Source organism: Prionailurus bengalensis, chromosome A3 (genome assembly GCF_016509475.1).
Source record: "Prionailurus bengalensis isolate Pbe53 chromosome A3, Fcat_Pben_1.1_paternal_pri, whole genome shotgun sequence".
Lineage (NCBI taxonomy): Eukaryota > Metazoa > Chordata > Mammalia > Carnivora > Felidae > Prionailurus > Prionailurus bengalensis.
The window spans coordinates 22384116-22404262 of NC_057354.1; the positions used below are offsets into that span (position 1 = coordinate 22384116).

At 42.5% G+C, this 20147-nt stretch overlaps 2 protein-coding genes across 3 annotated transcripts in view; one reads left to right on the plus strand and one right to left on the minus strand.

Moving 5' to 3' along the window:
- RPN2 (ribophorin II) overlaps positions 1-17878 on the minus strand; it is a 60473-nt gene extending 42595 nt beyond the window's left edge. For both annotated transcript variants that reach the window (XM_043602415.1, XM_043602414.1), the window contains exons 1-4: positions 17773-17878; positions 13224-13417; positions 1580-1675; positions 855-1030 (exon numbers count right to left, since the gene is read on the minus strand). In XM_043602415.1, the coding sequence (XP_043458350.1) occupies positions 855-1030; positions 1580-1675; positions 13224-13417; positions 17773-17785 (479 nt within the window). In that variant the 5' untranslated portion in view covers positions 17786-17878. The remainder of the gene's footprint in view (positions 1-854; positions 1031-1579; positions 1676-13223; positions 13418-17772) is intronic.
- MROH8 (maestro heat like repeat family member 8) overlaps positions 17598-20147 on the plus strand; it is a 56321-nt gene continuing 53771 nt past the window's right edge. The window contains exon 1 of the mRNA XM_043602416.1: positions 17598-17919. Within this exon, the coding sequence (XP_043458351.1) occupies positions 17633-17919 (287 nt within the window). The 5' untranslated portion in view covers positions 17598-17632. The remainder of the gene's footprint in view (positions 17920-20147) is intronic.

Genomic DNA, 20147 nt, shown 5'->3' on the forward strand with positions numbered 1-20147 from the left:
ACTAATGACAAAAAAAAAGTTTAGTAAACATCCTTAAGTCCGTTAAAACATTAAATTTATAATAAACAGGAAAGTTGCTCAGAGTTCCTTTCCTATAAGTGCTTCTCCTTCACCTAAGCTTTTGCAGAGTAGTAGAGTCTGATTCCTAGAATGCTCTCTCCTCCGAGCACACACTTGTCCCAGCAGATGTTGTCTGTCACAGCTTCAAGGGATCCTATAAGCCCTCCTCCAGTGCAGGGCCTCCACTGCCAACAGCTCACTGTGCCCCGGCCAAACCTCAACAAAGATGCACGTGGCTTGTTGGCTTCACTTTCCCTCGGTTATCTCCTCCCCTGCTTCAGCCTCTAACCTCAAAAGCAATTCTCTCTTTTTTTTAATTTTTTATTAAAAAAATTTTTTTTAATGTTTGTTTATTTACTTTTGAGAGAGAGCGAGCACAAGTAGGGGAGGGACACAGAGAGAGAGGGAGACACAGAATCCGAAGCAGGCTCCAGGCTCCGAGCTGTCAGCGCAGAGTCTGATGTGGGGCTTGAACTCACAAACTCAGATCATGACCTGAACTGAAGTCGGACGCTTAACCGACAGAGCCACCCAGGTGCCCCTGAAGCAATTCTGTCTTTATATGGCAGTGTGTTTATATTCTGACTCAGTATCTTGAGGAACACGGTGTCCAGATGAGTCCACCAAGACAGGGACTTCCCTGTCTTAATTTAATATCGTGTCTGCAGCGCCTGGCAGAGCACATGGCACATAGTAGGTGCCCAGAAAATATGTGCTGAAATCAGCAGACGAACCCTCTCAGGACAGTCTCTGACACAAACGAAGTCTGAAAAGTGCTCGACACGGTGACTTACGCTAACACAGTCTCTTCCTTGCTGAGGCGAGCGGTAAGGGCACCGAGTGCTTCTTGGGAAGCCAAGGGAAGGCCAAAGCCACTTAGGGCTGCCACTGCATGGTAGATCTGGGTAACAGATGAGTCTTCACTGACAGCTGCCAGAAGCAGATCTTTGGTCTCATTTGAAATAGAGATCTAAGAAAGGATTGGCAGACATAGAGTTTAGAACAGGTGCTGGTAGTTTGTGGCAAACAACACACAGAGAGACCGCCAAAGTCATACCACCCGGCTAGCACACGGTTGTCCCTCCTCAACTGCTGGGACACCAGAATTCAATGTCTGTAGGAACTCAGCATAACACTTGAAAAGATTCTGGCAAGTCACTTGTCTACTTGTACGGTTCTCCTATGTTCAATGAAACGGATTTCCAGAAATCTGGCATGGGGACATTCATCTTTTACTCTGAACATTTTTAAAAGTTAAAGGGATTTGGAGAGAAAAATCTAGGCTTCCCAGAAGAGAGGCAACTATAGGAAAAATTATTGAAAAGCCACGAAAAGTGAAAACTCGGAGAAAGAAATAAACTCCATTTCCTTAAGAAAAATAAAATCACAAGAATGGAATTCCCACCCACACTTATGGATCCTTATTGTTAAAAAAAAAAAATTAATCTGACATGACCCTCCCCTTTTAAAAATACACATTACAGTGTAAAGCATATAGAAACGTAGAAGCTGGACTCACCTCACACCCTGAGAGGGCCTGGCTGGACTGGGCAGCATAGAAAAGGGAATCCACATTGCCTGGATCAAGGTTTGACTTAATGAAGGCGCACGCTTTCTAAACAGGAGGGAAAGTCAATGATAAGTGGCAATATACACAGTGACTGGGAAAGCATACATGTTTTTTGAGGACAAAATGCTAAGCAATCTGTGATGGCTAAAAGTATGAACTATACAAGATTTTGTGTTTTAAGCAGGTATTTTCCATAGAACACTGTATTACACAACACTGTAGACTTCATATCAAGAGCAACAAACCTAAAGTACTCTCGTCCTTCTGAAGCCTAAGAGAAAAGAATAAAGAAAAAAAAAAAAAAAAACATTTTCACTGATCACCTGCTGTGGCCATAACCTGTGCTGGGTGTTTATGATGCTCTTCCTTTTAATGAACATAAGGACCCAATGGTAGAGATTACCATTCCCATTTGACAGGAAAAGAAACTAAGCTTAGAGTTGGTAAGTCACCTGATGAAGGTGACAAAGCCACAAAATGGCAACGTCTCCACCGATTCTAACTGTACTGGGGTCTCCACTTAGATGTCTCCAAAGTTAAGTCAGGTTCAACACATCTAAAATGAGCTTGAAACCTTCTATTTCTTCACCTGGACCTTCCAGCTCATGTACAGGCACCACCACATACCCTACTACCTGAAGCAGAAACCTAGGAATCATTCTCGACTTTTCCGTTACCCTACAAGCCTGGTGACCCTATCTCCTTTCATTTTTCCAACCCAATCCCCATCCTCTGGCTTCCCTCATTGCCTTATTTCAGGTACTTGCCATTTGTCACCTAGTCTGTTTTAATCATCTCCTAACTGGCCCTCAAGCCATGCAGTTCATTCTGCATACTGACTGCTTCAAGGGTGGTCTTCACAAAATACAAATGTAACCATGTTATTCTGCTATCAAAACCCTCGGGTGGTTCCACATTATCCTCAGAAAAAGAGCCGAAGTTTCTGATACAGCATAAAATGCCCCCGTGACTGGCACTTTCAGTGCCAGCTTTACCACCACACCACCTCCGACTCCAAAGTCTTACCCTCCAGCGTGCTGCAGCTACCCAGAGACACTATGATCTCGCCTTGGCATGTATGTGACCCTGCTACTACCCCGGCTGGGAGCACCCTTCCCTTGTCCCTCCAGTCTGCCCAACCAGGTCTTATCTTCATCTCTGTTCAGATGTCACCTCTTCCAGAAAGCATTTACAGACATTCATCCCAGGTTAGGCCAGGGCCTTCCCTCCCAAATGCTTCCCCAAAGTGCTTATCACACTGTACTAACTACCTCCCCCAGTGACCAGTTACTGAAGAGCAAAAACTTGGATGAACCCCAATCATAGTGTCTGCCACAAAGTAGGCACATAATAAAACTCATGCTATTCTCACTGTATCAAACCACAAGGAATACTAATAGTTACATTGCTAAATATTTTGATGGAGGTAACATAAAATTCAGCTATTCAAAATTAAGTGGCAATAAAACCAGTTAAAAGTGGGTGCTTCTGAGGAGTAAGACAGGGTGTAGAACAAGGTGGGCCACGTAATGGGTTGATGCTTTTCACTAACAGTTGTGCTGTATTATCTGATTTTTTCCTGTGTGTGTGTGTGCTACTTTAACCAAAAATCTATTTTTAAATTTTATGAAAGAAGTTAAATAAGAGTCTCAAAACAAATGGGTTTCAACCAGAAGTTCGAGAAGAAAAAAAAAACACACAAAGAAATACTTCACACTGCACAAATTAGGGATCTGAAAAAGAAAACAATCTACTCAAGGAATCCTTCAGGACAATGTGGGTAAACTTAAGACATGTACTTTATCGCCATCTGGTGCTTTAACAATAGAACAACAGCATCCAAGACCACCCCCCCCCCCAAGGATTATGGTCACTGCTACCACTTTTTGAGCACTTAAAATGTGTCAACATTGTTCTAAGAGTTTTATGTGCATTTCTCCTTAAGTATTAGGTCCTCCTCTTATCTTAAGTTTACAGACAAGAAACCTGAGTCATCAGAGAGGCAAAGTGACTTGTCCAAGGTCACTCAGCTCTTAATGGAGGAGCTGGAATTCAAACCCAGGCAGCCTGGCTCCATAGTTTGAGCTTCATACAACCTGTCTCTCAAGGTTTTTCATCTCTAGTGAAAAATTATTTGTCCTGTAGGAAAACCAGCATTGTGCCAATTCCCTAATTCTTTGAACAGGCAAATGAAGGTAAACAGTCCCAGCAGTCAGTGGCTTTTCAGCTCCCAATGTGTACTAGGTTTTAACAGCAGCAGCAGAAGTGCCAGAAGACCTCTGGAAACACACCCTGGACTCTTGGAAGACCACCCAATGCTGAGGCTTCAGCTGGCCACTTCCAAGGGTTTGTAACTCTGACTTGAGCTGTCCTCATCCTACATTCATTTTCCCAACTGAGGCCTGCAAATCGTCCCCTAAGTGTCCACTCCCTATCTGCTCCTCTCTAACCTTCTATGCCCTATATTAATACTCCCAATTATCTAAACATCCTCCTGAGCAAAGAACATCCGTGCTTTTCTCTACCCATTCTTCCCTACAACTCCCTGAACAGAATCAGGGGCCAAGAAAAGATAGCTAAATCTCTCTCATCTGCCCTTACCTCTCCCTTATTTTCACCATTAACATCTCCCAACTACTCTGAACTCCTCTCACACCACACTCTGTAATCTCGCCAGACTTCGTCACCGTGTTGTGATATAGAGGCATTCCAAGGCAAGAGTTCCCACACCAGGTCCTTTGTAACGGGGCCCACCTTTTCCTCTTAAAAAAAAAATTATATGTATATATATATGTATATATACAATATATATTACATATATATATGTATTATATACATATATACTGGACATATATATACATATATGTATATAATACATACATATACACACATATATATGTATGTGTGTATGTACATATATATTATTTATTTTGAGAGAGAGAGGGAGTGAGCATGAGCAGGGGAGGGAGAGAGAGAGGGAATGAGAGAACCTCAAGCAGGCTCCACACTGTCGGCACTGTCAACATGGAGCCCGCTGTGGAACTCGAACTCATGAACCATGAGATTATGACCTGGGCTGAAATCAAGAGTTGGACACTTAACTGACTGAGTCGATGAGGCGCCCCTTGGGCTCACCTTTTTCATACATACTTCTTACCACACTTCCCCCCGCACCTCTGTTCTGGCTGTCCCGGACAACCGACTCACTGCTCCCAAAACACAAGCACTTTTAAGCCTCCAGATTAGTGTGAGCAGTTCTCTCCATCTGGAAGCCCATTCATCTCATTCAACTTGTCAGCTAAACTTCTCCCTCTCAATTGGTAACTCCTGACATATTAACAAAATTCAAGACTTCTTTTACTTTATTTTATTTTTTAAAGTTTATTTATTTACTTTGAGAGAGAGCAAATGGGGCAGGGGGAGAGAGAGACAGAGACCCAAGCTCAAACCCACAAACTGAGAGATCATGACCTGAGCCAAAGTCGGATGCTCAACGGACTGAGTCACCCAGAAGTCACCAAGACTTCTTTTAAAATAAACTTTCCTTGGGGCACCTGGGTGGCTCAGTCGGTTAAGCGTCCAACTTCGACTCAGATCACGATCTTGCGGTCCGTGAGTTTGAGCCCTGTGTTGGGCTCTGGGCTGATGGCTCAGAGCCTGGAGCCTGCTTCTGATTCTGTGTCTCCCTCTCTCTCTGCCCCTCCCCCGTTCATGCTCTGTCTCTCTTTGTCTCAAAAATAAAAAATTAAAAAAAAAAAAAACTTTCCTTGGGGGCGCCTGGGTGGCTCAGTCGGTTAAGTGCCCAACTCTTGATTCTGGCTCAGGTCACAATTTCACAGTTTGATTTCACAGTTCGTGGGGACTGAGCCCCTCCTTGGGCTCCACGCTGTTAGCGCAGAGCCTGCTTGGGATTCTCTCTCTGCCCCTCCCCACCTCAGGCTCTCTCTCTCTCTCTCTCTCTCAAAATAAATAAATAAACATTTTTTTTTAATATTTATTTATTTTTGAGGCAGAGAGAGACAGAGCATGAACGGGGGAGGGGCAGAGAGAGAGGGAGACACAGAATCGGAAGCAGGCTCCAGGCTCTGAGCCATCAGACCAGAGCCTGACGTGGGGCTCGAACTCACGGACCGCGAGATCGTGACCTGAGCTGAAGTCGGACGCTTAACCAACTGAGCCACCCAGGTGCCCCATTAAACGTTTTTTTTAAATAAACTTTTCTTGATCCTTCTCTCCCCCCAGCTGCTACCTTCTCTCCGCTACCAGTGAGTTTCCAAGTCGGAAAAGCCAAAAGAGACTTTCCAGTGCTCACTCCCTCAGCACTGGACAGAACTGATCACTTTCTCATTCTGAAACATTTGCCTCCCTTCGCTTCCAGGATTCTCCAGCACTCTCCTGGCTCTTGTCCGACTTCTCACAGGGGCTCCTTACTTTCATCCTCTTCTACCTGACCTTTCAACGCTGGAGTTTTTCAACTCCTAGGCCCACTTCTCATCCATCCTCTCTCTCCCAAGGCAATCTCACTCATGCCCACGGCTTCATCCAGAACTTTTATGCAGATATTCTCAAGATTTTTACCCCCAACCCAGACTTCTCTCAATGGCCATTTACATGACTCAAAGCCATTTCAAACTCAACAGGTTTAAGACCAAATTCATGAACTTGCCTGCACAAACCTATGTTCCTGTCTTACAGAATAGCTCAACCATCTACCTGTGCAGCAAACGCTGGAAGTCCAGGTGTTAACTTTTTTTTTTAAGTGTATTTATTTTGAGAGAAAGAGCACACATGCATGCAGAGGAGGGACAGAGACAGAGAGAGGAAGAGAGGAAATCCCAAGCAGTCTCCATGCTGGCAGCACAGAGCCCATTGCAGGGCTCAATCCCACGAACCATGAGATCATGACCTGAGCTGAAATCAAGAGTCAGATGCCCAAATGACTAAGCCACCCAGGCGTCCCCGGGTATTATCTTTTGCACCCCTTCTGCATTCAGTGTTGCCCCATATTCCCCCGCCAAAGTCTGTCTTCTATAGAACAGGAAAGAAACCTTTCCAAAATGAAAATGGATCGTGATACTTGCTGCTTAAAATCAACTGCTCTTTAGAGAAAAAGCAAAAATTTTCCTGTGGCTGCCAAGGCACTTAGACTTAGCTCCAGCCTTTCTCTCTGGCTGCACGCCTCTCTCTCCCACTGTCTGCTTAACATGCGGCCTCCAGTCAGTCTCTCAAATGTAACCTGCTCCCTGCCTGCACAGGTCCCTTGCACATGCCATTCCTTCTGCCTGAAGTTCCCTCCCCTGTCCCCGTTAACTCTTCTTCTCCCTTTAGACTTCAGATCAGTCATACCTTCCTTCATTTAATAAACAGTTACTGAGTGCCTACCACATGCCAGCTGCTATTCTAGGAACTGGAGATGTACAACAAATAAAATGGACAAGGTCCCTGCCCTCAAGGAGCTATAATTTAGAGGGATACAGAATGAGATTTAAGTTCAGAGATTTCCTTGGGAAAGCCTTCCCTGACCAGGTCAAAGTCCCCTATTTATAAATAGTATATATCTCTTGGGGCACCTGGGTGGCTCAGTCGGTTGAGCGTTCAGCTTCGGCTCAGGTCATAATCTGACAGTTCGTGAGTTTGAGCCCTGCGTCAGGCTCTGTGCTAACAGCTCGGAGCCTGGAACCTGCTTTGGATTCCGTGTCTGCCTCTCTCTGCCCCTCCTCCACTCGCGCGCTGTCTCTCTCTCTTGAAATAAATAGACGTTAAAAAAAATTTTTTTTAATAAAAAATAAAAATAAACACTATATACCTCACCTTCGTAAAACTTACCGTAGTTACAAACATTCATGTATACATTTGCTTATATGACTAATGTCTATCTCCACTATTAGAGTATACATTCCAAGAGGGCAGAAGCTTTCTTTCACTGTTCAACACTGAATCCCCAGTGCCAAGCACATGGCACGAATTCACTAAATATCTGTTAAATGACTAAATGAATCGTGCAGCAGCCAGTACAGATGGCAACCCCCCTGTACAAGGTTAGGGCTTATGGCGAGCTTTCTCAGCAGACAGCGTGAGTGAGCTTCTCCCTCTGCTGAACTCCACACACCACGTGGGCCCGGGACTTTCTACATGCTATGCATCCTTTTGTACTCAGCACCTGATCTCACTATCGTGGTACCTGTCCTTCACTAGGTAATGAGCTGTTATCTTTTCTGCACTTAGTATAATGCCTGGCACATAGCAAATGCTCCACAAATAATTACTGCCTGAAGGAATGTCTGGCTGACTGCTATCCCTAGCAACCAGCTGAGTACCTGGCCCTCAACAAGCACTCAGTACTCGGTGAATGGTACAAACATCCTGTCCTTCATATGTACTCGCCACGTACCAGACACTGAGCTAAGCACTTTATTCTTTTTTTTTTTTTTTTAATGTTTATTTTTGAGAGAGAGAGAGAGAGAGAGAGAGGAAGGGGCAGAGACAGTGAGACAGAGGATCCCAAGCAGAGAACCTGATGCGGGCTCAAACTCATGAACCAAGAAATCATGATGTGAGCTGAAGTCAGAACTCAACCAACTGAACTACTCAGGCGCCCCAAGCTAAGTGCTTTATACAAATCATCTCATTTAATCCCCATAACAACCCTATAAGATAGGTACCATTTTCGCCTTTTTACAGACAGGGAAAGTGTGTGATTGTCTGACAACCTGTAAACACTGCCTAATGTTTCCTGATTTTAGTCATTCAAACACTACATGGCAAGTTTTGCCATAATATATAACCTATTTACTTCATGTTTTCATTATAGTGAATACAAAACAACTTTCATTATTCTTAAATCTTAAAGAAGGCTAAGCAGTAACATCTATAAAACCACCATTCTCATGTGCTTATTATTTTTATTTAAGTTTATTTATTTATTTTGAGGGAGAGAGAACGAGCAGGGGAAGGGCAGAGAGAGGGGGAAACACAGGATCTGAAGTAGGCTCTGTGCACATAGCAGAGAGCCCGATGCAGGGCTTGAACTCACGAACCATGAGATCATGACCTGAGCCAAAGTCAGACACTCCACGAATTGAGCCTCCCAGGTGACCCTCATGTGTGTATGGCTTTTAATTATACATATATAGAACCTGATTATTAAAATGAAATTGTTCACTCTTCCTAACACCTAAAACTAACTCTCATTCCACATTCTGTTGTTCCTACAACTGCCTTCTACTCATATTCTTATTAAACCCCATTCCTCTCAGTTTTGCTGGGAAAATCTCTTATGACAAAATAAGCAAAATCTCCCCTAAGGATCTACCTGTGAGAGCAGCCAGTTCGGTGCATCTAGCAGGGCTGAGGGCATTCTCTCTGCTCAGCTGAAAGCAACAACAATGGGGCAGGATGCACATCACCACATGGAAGTGGCAGTAAGGGAGACTGTCCTCAGTGGATTTATTTAGTGTGCATATCTAATAAGGCAATTTGCTAGCTTGAACCTTCCATACAACTCCCTTCCATTGTTTACGATGTGCACATCACACAATCACCGCAGCACATTCCACAAGCGACTTGAAGAACAAAGTGTGATTAACCCATTTATTTTCTGGTTAACAGGCACATTTGAGAGCTTCCATTTCTAATAAGCTAACGTTTACAATTCATTCAACAACCATGTGTCGAACACCCTCTGTTTATTAGCCATCAAGCAATGGGGATGACAGTCGAGAAAAATGTCAATCGATGTCCATCACCCACTACTACTACATAATAGAGCTGAGAGCTAATACTTAGTACATACTCCATGCCATCACCATGTTAACTACGCTAACAGACTATGAGTGGTGAGTGGACTGTTATTATCTCCATCTTACAGATGAGAAAACAGATTCTGAAAGGTTCGGTAAGCTGCACAGTTAACTCAGCTATGTAGTTCTGAAGTCAAGAACTTGAAGCCAAGCAGTCTGACTTTAGAGTCTGTGTTATAAACACAAAGCCATAGCTGGCCCAATTATGCAATTACCCCATATCACACTGCACTGCAGCCATCCAGATGGCTTCAGTCTGCATCTTCAGCCCTGACCAACGTCCCCTCAAACTCTGGACATCACCAGAGAACACCCTTAGGAGTATGTGTTCAACCTAAATCCATGTGGAACCCCGAATCATGAGACAGATAAAAAGGCACTGCTCTAGCTAACGTGGAAGTGGCTCATTCTTCCATGATCTCCCTGGACTGAATCCTACAGTTCCATACAAGCTTGAAAATGACCAGTAGAAACTGCTCTTCCTGCATTCAAATCCACCAAAATTTAATATTAACCTAATATTCCAATTTTGTCTCCTATATCTCACAATATAAAACCTCTATAGGGCAAGACTGTTTCACTCTGTGTCTCCCAATCTGCTCTGTCTCGTCCCCAGGCCCTCTACAGACTGCAGCCCTCTGTACATTGCAGTATCTGTGCCAGGCATTGTCTGAACTCCCCTGAACAAATTATAAATAGAAGCAAAACTTTTAAAATATTGACGATGATGATAATAATAATTAACAATAACTACCACCTGAAGGGCCTTTTGTAGGCCGAACACTTACTAGGCTTAATAGGATTTCACTTTATCTTTATAATGATCCAGTGAGGAAGGGATCATAACTCCCACTTTACAGAGAGGTGGAGCCAGAATCAAAAACTTGGGCTAACTAGCACCGATGCCTGCACTCGTTCTTTTGAGCAAAACTAATTTTACTAGGAAGTACATTCACCTTGAGGGTTTATAACAGTATGATCACAAGGAAAAATTGTCCCTTAATACAGTCATATGTTAAGGAAGGAAATACTGGGCAGGAAACAAGAGCTAGCTGTCAGGAAGAAACCTGAATGAGTGTGGACCTCATACGGCAGGATTAACAAACTTTCTGTTTGTAAAGGACCAGAGAGTAAATATTTTAGGCTTTTCAGGCCAGACGGTCTCTTCAGTAACTACTCAACTCTACTGCTAAAGTGCAAAAGCCGCTACAAGAGTGGGCATGGCTGTGTTTCAATAAAGCTTTATTTACAAAAGCAGGATTTGACTCTGGGGGCCATAGTCTGTCAACACTTCTGCCATACAGTATTCAGATGATGGCTGGCAGACATCAGGCAAATTACCTAACCTTTCTGAGCTTCCATTTCCTCCTCTATTACAGGATACTATTTTTGGCCACGTAGAATTAAGACAATTAACTCAAGCTAATATATCCAATGTACCCAGCACACAGGAGGCACTCAATAAATCAATAGCAGTTACTGATTTTAGTGTGGGGCAGGAAATGTAAAAGTAAGCCTAAGACATCACAAACTCTCCTACTAGATCACATAAAAACAAGCAAAAAATGCACATAGAACGGCATTTTGGCCTACTGGCTAAAAGGCGACATTTTGAGCATCAAAAAGCATAACAACTGTTATTGTAGGTCAACTATACTTCAAAAAAGAAAAAAGAAAAAAAAGAATAACAACTGCCATGGATTGCAAAACATTAACCGGGACCACCAGTTCTGGCCGTGGCAGAATTAAAGGCACTGAAGTTACCTCCTGCCGTCAATAACGACAAAACTAAAAAAATATACGAAGTTGAGACACTGGACAACAGACAGTACAAGGTTGTCATGCTTAAAAGAAAGTAAATAGTATGAAAATGATAGCACAAATGACAGGATTTTAAATAGAAATATCTCGTTATATGGTCCTTTTGTTATTCGTGACATAGCAAAATAGTAATTCAAAGTATATTGATGAAGTTCAAAAGCACATTACAATCTCTAGAGCAAATACTAAAATAATAAGTAGAGCTAAAAAGCCAACAGAAGAGATAAAATGGAATAATCAAAAATTAATTCAATCCAGGGTACCTGGGTGGCTCAGTCGGTTAAGCATCCAACTCTTAGTTTTGGCTCAGGTCATGATTTTACGGTTCGTGCATTCGAGCCCTGCATCGGACTCCATGTTGACGGTGCAGAGACTGCTTAGGATTCTCTTTCTCTCCCTCTCTCTGCCCCTCCCATGCTCTCTCTCTTTCAAAATAAATAAATAAACCTAAATTATAAAAAATTATTCAATCTAAGACAGGAAGGAAGGAGGAAAAAAAGAGCTAATCAAAAAACAAGATGGTAGACTTAAACTAAACAATATAGTTACATTACATATAAATAGACTAAACTCCCAATTAAAAGATATTGTCAGATGAGATTTTACAAAAACAAGTCCCTACTAGATACTGTTTACAGAGAGAGGGTAATCTGACAACACCTGAATCCACTGATCCAACTTTATCATAACTAAAACAACCAGATATTACACACCCATTGACAGGAAGTACACATAGGAAGTACCTATGAAATGTTTTTGCCAAGAAAATTGACCTGAATACAAGTAAGCCTCAAGAGCTAACCATCAGTTTACAGGAATACAAGAGATAAGGAGGTGTGTTCAAAAACAGTATGAAGATGCTATCAACCAAAGGCAGAATGTGGAAACTTCTCCAGGATGAGTTGATCTGGCTTGTTCTACAAGTAAAAGGTACTGGGGGAGGGGAAGATGGAAACGATTATTAGACAAAAAAGGTCTTCAAAGCAAAGTTTTCTCCAACTGGTAGCAGAAGAGGTCAGAGAGATTTGAAGAGTAAGAACTCAACATGACATTACTGACTTAAATGGGGAGGGGACAACATGAGAAGTAATGTGGGTCGCCTTGAGGAACAGAGAGCAGCCCTTGGCTGACAGCCCACAAGAAAATGGGGATCTTAGACTTAAGACTGCACAGAATTGCATGCATTCCGTCAATCACCTGAAGAAAACTGAAGCACATTCTTCCCCAGAGCCTCCAGATAAGAGCCCAGCCTTGGCCAACACCTTTACTTGGACCTTCTGTGACACTAAGTAGAGAGCACATACAAACCTGCCTGGACTTCTCACTACAGAATTATCAGCTAATAGATGAATACTGTTTTAAATGCTAAATTTATAGTCATTTGTTATGCAGCCACAGAAAACTAATAACCCAAGGCTTATATGAGAAACCTGGCCTTAACCCCTTTACCCTAGCTATCCATGCTACTATAATAAATAAAATGTAAATTCACTTAAGACTGTTCCTAAAACCAGGTAAAGTTTTAGTCATGATGCATGTTCCTCATCAAAGGTCCAAAAAAACAAAAACTCAAAACTGCCTGATACAGTGTCAGTGTTTAATAAATATGAATGCTCTCATCTTGAATTCCTTTATTATTTATGAGTCACACGTACAGGGCACTTAAGAAGTCCATGTGGTATTATACAGTCTCACTCAGAACTATAGCAACAGTTTCTGGAGGTAAAATGTCAAGTTTAAAGTAAAATGTCAAGTTTCTAAGACTCACTCTTCTTTATATTCTACTATAACACCTGGCATGGTCCTAAACATACATTAGGCATTAAAGAAAAAAAAAAAAACATCTGGCAGATGGAAATAAGTATTTTTTACATTGGATTTGCCTTGGTCTTCCCCAAATGAGCAAGAGTTAGTTCTGAAGTACACAAAAGGAACACAGTCAAGGGATGAGGCCAAGACAAAAGTAGCCTTACCTTTACATCTGGCACCTGGGCACCAAGGCTGCTGAGTCCCACGATGGAGTAGAAAGCAGTTTCCAAACTTGTGAAGGGGCGGTCCAGTGAGGCTTTCAGTCTCTCCACATCTGGCTTGGTGAGGTAGTGAGTGGGCGTCAGAGCCTGGGTGCTGGCTATGATTGTCAGAGCCAACAGGAAGACAGTGCTTGAACCTTGGGGGGAAATGACTATTAAATACACTCCACAAACGATTCCAAAGTTCTACGTACAGTTCCAATGATGGCGTACACCAAGGTCTGGGAACCAAATCATAAGAGGAAGTGGGAGGCGACTGGGAGGTTGAAACTGGAAAGAAGTCCTAGGGAAGTGGTGGGTACTGTCTCCTTCATCCATCTGAAGGGCAGTCCTCCTGGCAGCCTCTGTGAGCTGAAGCACAGAACCCATCATGCCACTCCATTTCAAGCACGTTTGTAACTCCTATGCCGCTAGGACAGGCCCAATCCTGACCCCTCACCACGGCCTTGCCTGCCTCTCACAGGATCTCTTCCCTCACTCTTCCCTCCTTCTGTGGCTCTCTGGCTCCCTCTGTTCCTCTAATGAGTCATGTTCTTCCCTACCCAGCACTTTTTCATGCTTTCCCTTACTTCAACTTTGCTTAAGTTTTACTCAGATTTCAGTTCAAGTATCTCTTCCTTAAAAAGCCTCCCAACAGCCCTCAGTACTTGGGTTAGGTCCCCAGTACTATAGTGACTTCTAGAGCCACACTATAAAGTACTATAAAGAATGTGACCTCTGAGGCCAGGTTTAAATTCTAGCTCTGCCACTTATTATAGCAGTGTGGCTGTAGCAGTTACAATGTGGCCAACCCATGCCTTAGTTTCCTCAAGTGTAAAGTGGGGAGTAACAGTACCTACCTTAGGGGTGTAATGAGGATTACATGAGTTAACATAGAAAGATCTTAGAATAGTGACTCTTACAGCAAGAACTACATAAATGTTAGCTGCCTCTATTAGCACTGCTATTGTTGCCAGATCAATGCACAGCAACCGGTACTTCTTGCATGTAGTCTTTTTCACAACCATAAGTAATAGTGTAATGTCTGATTCCTCTGCTAAACTGTAAGCTCCAGGATAGTTTCTCCGATACATCCCCGTATTTCCAAGTATTACACATCACTCCGCATAGTACTAAATTAATATCTGCTAAATACATGGAAAGAAAAGTTAATCCTTGTCTATTATGCTCCAGGAGACAGGAAGCAGTTAGGAATGGTACATTCTATGGACTGTTTCCTGAATTGCCCGCCACCCGTTTGTACAATATCCATCCTTCACCACCACCACCTTATCCATACTTTTCATGGTTTCAGTTACCCATGTTCAAACACGGTCCAGGACTGTCAGGTCAACAGTAGCCTAACGTTACATCACAATGCCTGTGTCATTCACCTCACTTCATCTCATCATGCAGGCATTTTATCATGTGGTTATCTCTATATCAAGAAGGGTGAGTACAGGACAAGATATTTTGAAAGAGAGGGAAGACCACATTCACATAGCCTTTAGCACAATGTATTGTTGTAACTGTTCTTTTACTATTAGTTATTGTTGTTAATCTCTCACTGTGCCTGATCTATAAATTAAACTTTATCATAGGTATGCATGTATAGAAAAAAACACATATGTATAGGGTTCAGTTTTAGGCATCCACCAGGGTTCTTGGAAAGTATGCCCTGCAGATACAGGAGCACTACTATAATCATGAGGCCAATAGAAATGGTCCTAAACCTCTGCCTATAGTGTCAAATTTACTTTGAACTATAATCCCTTAAGAAAGGCATTATTAGGGAGAGCCTGGCTGGCTCAACTGGTAGAGCATGTGACACTTGATCTCGAGGTTGCTGAGTTCAATGCCCACACTGGGCATAATTACTTTTTTTAAAAAGCATGATTGTATCTATTTTACAAATAAGAAAATTCAGAGTGAGAGTAGCCTGCAGCCAATCTTGGACTCAAACTCAAATCTAACTAAAGAGGTTAGATAATTATTTTTTGGAGTATATTATAGAAATGATGCCTACATTAGTGCTACTCAGAATCGTTCTTCTATGAATGCTAGTCTATTTAAATCCTTGTGTATGTGTTAAATAATCTAAAAAATGTGAAAGTTCTTTTTAAAGCACTAGAAAGAGAGGTGCCTGGGAGACTTAGTCATATGAGCATCCGACTCAATGTTGGCTGAGGTCATGACCTCATGTTTTGTGAGATCAAGCCCCACATGGAGCCCTACATTTTGGGATTCTTTCCCTCTCTCTCTACCCCTCCCCTGCTCACGTTTCCTCTTTCTCCCTCTCAAAATAAAAAAAATAGACATTTTAAGAAAACACTAGAAGGGGTGCCTGGCTGGCTCAGTCAGTTAAGCGTCCGACTTTGGATCAGATCATGATCTCGCCATTAGTGGCTTCGAGCCCCGTGTTGGGTTCTGTGCTGACAGCTCAGAGCCTGGAGCCTGCTTGGGATTGTGCCTCTCTCTGCCTTTCCCTGTTCACTCTCTGTCTGTCTGTCTGTCTCTCTCTCAAAAATAAACATTAAAAAAAATTGTTTTTAAAAACACTAGAAAGAAATCTATAATACATTCATTAATAAAATATTTATTGGATGCCTACCAAGCACTATTTTTGGTATTAAAGCAGGAAACAGAAAAAACAAAACAAGACCTCACGGAGTCTACATTCTAGGGTGAAAAGAAAGATATCACACAACACAATTAAGAAACGTTACTTATCAGGTTAGGTGGCAATCATTATGGAGAATAAAAAAGCACAGAAGAGATTAACTGAGAAGAACTACAATTTTTAATATGAGAGTCTATGAAGGTCTAACTAAGAAATAAAACTACTGTGTATAGACCTGAAGGAAAAGAAGGAGCAAGTCACAAAGACATTTTTGGGGAAACTATCCCAAGAAGAAAAGCAAGTGCAAAGACCCTGAATCAGCAGTATATATGGTATTCTTGGATATTAGCAAAGAGGAAAGTATAGCTAGAGTAGCATAAGCAAAAGATGAAAAGTATGGAAGCGGTGATAAAGGCAGCAGAGGTTAAATCTGAAGGGCCTTTAACATCTTTGTAGGGCCTCTGGCTTTTAATGAGTGAGATGGGAGCCACTAGAAAGTTTTGAGGAGTGACTTGATTCACATTTTAACAGGATCAATGACACAATTGTCAGGATTTAATGGGATCTTGACACAACTGTCAAGAATAAACAAAACTGTGTTGAGACTATGCAGGAGAAAGGACCTAAAAAGGATCACCAGTTAGTAATAACCCAAGTAAAAAGATAATGGTGGTCACAGCCAGGGTGACAGTAGTAGAGGTGAGAAGCAGTCAGAGTCTGGCTAGAATTCAAGGTCAAAGCCAGAACTTTTAAAGGATAGAAAAATGCAAGAAAAATCTGAATCTCCAGTGCTTTGTATACATGCATGTACTCAATATATTAAGATCTAGTAAATGACTATGAAAACATGTGTGGGATATGCCCATACTATATGCTAAGTACTTGGCATGCACTGAGTCATTAAATCTTCACAACATGCAAATGAGTGTGGTTTACAGACCAAGAAATTGAGACTCAGGAGTTACCTGCCCTAAAAAACAAATGAGAATCAAACTGCAGGGATTTTGAATCCAAAGTTTGTTTTTAACCACTCTATCACCCTCAACTTTTCAAAAACTGGAACAATGACCCAGTATCTTAATCACTGTTATCGTGGGCAAGTTACTTCTCTTCTTTGAAATTCTGCCTTCCTATCTGTCAAATGTAAATAATAGTACACATGCCCCACGCCGCCGCGGTGAGACTACATGAGGATTCCATTCTGCACAGTGCTCACTCAATAACTTAGCAATGCAGTTAACTTTATTGATGCTTGCTTAGTGCCATATACTATTTTAAACTACGCAAGGGAATCAGCTTATTTTGATACAGCAATTTATGCAGCGGATAATGTGACTGATCTAGTTTACACATCAGAAACTGAGGTGCGGAGAGGTTAAGGAACTTGCGCTGGAACACAAAACGAACACTTGGCAGGCTACAAGCATGCACCAGGAGAATCTAACTTCAGAATTTATACCCTACGTTCTCAGGTGAGTGATTTCCTTCCTCCTTTTTACTAAAAAGGAAACCACGGTCCAAAGAAGAACGATTTGGCCGAAAGCTTCCACTCAGGCACCCCCCGCCGGCCCGGGAACCGCCGCGAGTCAAATGAATGAGTGAAGCCAGACCTAGGGTTAACCTCGGCCCCCGGTTGGGCCTCGGGGGCACCCGTAGCTCCACGCCGCACTCACACCCACCCCACCTCCGCTTGCCTGCAGTCCCACCAGCTAGACAGCCCTCCATCACACGACCCCAAAAAGAGCCCAAGCACATGCCCTTTCCCCACAGGGGAAGAAGCTCCCGCCTGGCCGGCTCCCGAGGGGCGAGCACTAGCCTCCCGCGGGCTACGGCCCACTCGCCCAGGCGTGCCGGCCGCGGGGCCCCGTTGCCGAGCCATGCACAACGCCTCACCCGGCGACGCCATTTCTCCGAGCAGGTCCCACCAGGGCCCGAGCCGCAGGCTGACTTCCGCTCGGGAAAGTGGCGCCAAGAGCGCGCCGGAGGGGACGCCAGGGACTCGCGGCGGTCTGCGCGTGCTGGGATGGGATCTAGACACAGGTTAGTCCCTGCCGTCCCGCTGGGTCGGGCCAGTCCCAGCAGCTTGGGCCTGAATGCCAGTCCCCACGCGCAAAGGGCGCCGCGGTCCTTCTGTATAGGCCCGCCTCCCCCCCGCAACCTGGCCCATTTGGAACCGGCCGCCTCGCAATGGTCTTGATCCGGGCGCTACCGGTACGCGGTTGGATGAGGCTTTGGGGAGGGCCCGAAACGGGGCCGCCTCTGATTGGCCAATCGCGTTGATTGGCCGATCGCGCCGTCACTCAGTCTTCTCTCTGCAGCCCGGCCAATTTTAAAGGAATGGGTAGGGTCCCTTGAGGAGAGGCGGTTAATATTCGAGGGCTTAGGTTTTCTTTTTCTTTTCCTTTTAAGTTTTTTTTCCTTTAAGGAATTATGGCAGTTTCCTCCAAAGACTGTTTCGCTCGTTAGTAACTGACCTATAGGTGACGTTTAGTACCTCCCAAAATAACTCTGAGCCTATTAGCCCAATTTTACAGAAGTAACAGGGTCAAAAATAGACGTGACTCCTGAGACAAAAGCAGCTTGTTTGTTTTAAGATAAGAAGAATCTCGTAATAATAATAAAAAAAATGAAAGTGTCTTATCTAAGAACTCAATAATAACTAATTGTAATAATTGAGCGTTTACAGGATAGCCCGAGTGTAGTAAGCATTCTCCGTACTTTATTTACTCCTTATCACCATTCTGTGAGGTTTGTACTGTTATTCCCATTTTCTAGAGAAAGGAACTAAAGATTTGAATCCAGACATTCTGACTCAATAATCTGTGTTTTTAACTGTTAAGAACATCTAAAAGCATGCACAATATGGTAAATATTAGTGTCCCCAATGTCATTACCCCAAATAGGGAAGAGTGAGATCTTTCTGTCTGCTACTGTGCTATTAAATAAAATAGATACTTACATACTAGTTATATGTGAATATCTGAATTTGACTTTAAATTAATTAAAATTAAAAGTTCCTTAGTTGTGCTAGTCACATTTCAAGTGCTCAATAGCCACATGTGGCCACTGGATATCATTTTGGACAGCACAGAATTATAGAAATTTCCAATATCACAGAAATTTCTAATGGATGGTGCTGATAGAGAATATATATATATTATATATATAATATATTTTAAGTATATATATATAATATATATAATATATATATTATATATATATATATAACTCTTACTGGAGCACCTGAGTGGCTCAGTCGGTAAGCCTCTGACTTTTGATTTATATTTAGGTATTGATTTCGTGGTTGGTGAGATCGAGCCCTGTGTGGGGCTCTAAGCCAACAGTGCAGAGCTTGCTTGGAATTCTTTCTCTCCTTCTCTCTCTGCCCCTCCCCTGCTCAGGCTTTCTCCCTCTCTCTCAAAATAAATAAACAAATACTAAAAAAAATCTTCCAACTCAATAATAAGACAACCAGTGTTGTGCTGGAACCATCTCATACTGACTTGTGAGACTCACTTAGTAAATTTAGCAAGAACTTTTCAAATTGGTTGTTAAATACAGCTACTTAGAAAAATTAAATTATACAAACTTAACAATGAAATAAAATCTATTGAAAACGAAACTCATCATTTCGTTATTATTTTACTACATTTTACCATTGTGTATGCTTTTATGGTTGTTTACATCTATTGCAATCATGGTATAGGCACATTTGCAGCTTTACCAGATAATGCCAAATTATTTCCAAAATGGTTGTACCAATATACACTACCATCTCTGATTTATAGGAGTTCTGTGCTCCACATCTTTGTTTTTTTTTTTTAATGTTTATTCATTTTGAGAGAGAGAGCGAGAATGAGAGGGAGAGAATCCCAAGCAGGTTCTGTGCAATCAGCACAGAGCCTGACGTGGGGCTTGATCTCACAAACCATGAGATCATGACCTGAACTAAAGTCAAGATCTGGACACTTAGCCAACTGAGCCACTCAGGTGCACCACCCCCCCCACCGCCCCGTTCCGCATCTTTGTCAACATCTTATATACATGCCAATGTAAAAAAAAAAAATTCAGGCAATATAAAAGTTTAAATACCATAAGTTTTCCTACACGTATCCCAACATTTGTGTGTGTGTGTGTGTGTGTCTGTCCATATGTACACACACAATTTACACACATTGCTCGACAACTTGCCTTTTCATTCATTACTATATGCTAAACATTGAGAAAATAGAGATCTATTCAGTCACTCAGTCAGTTTTTATTGAACA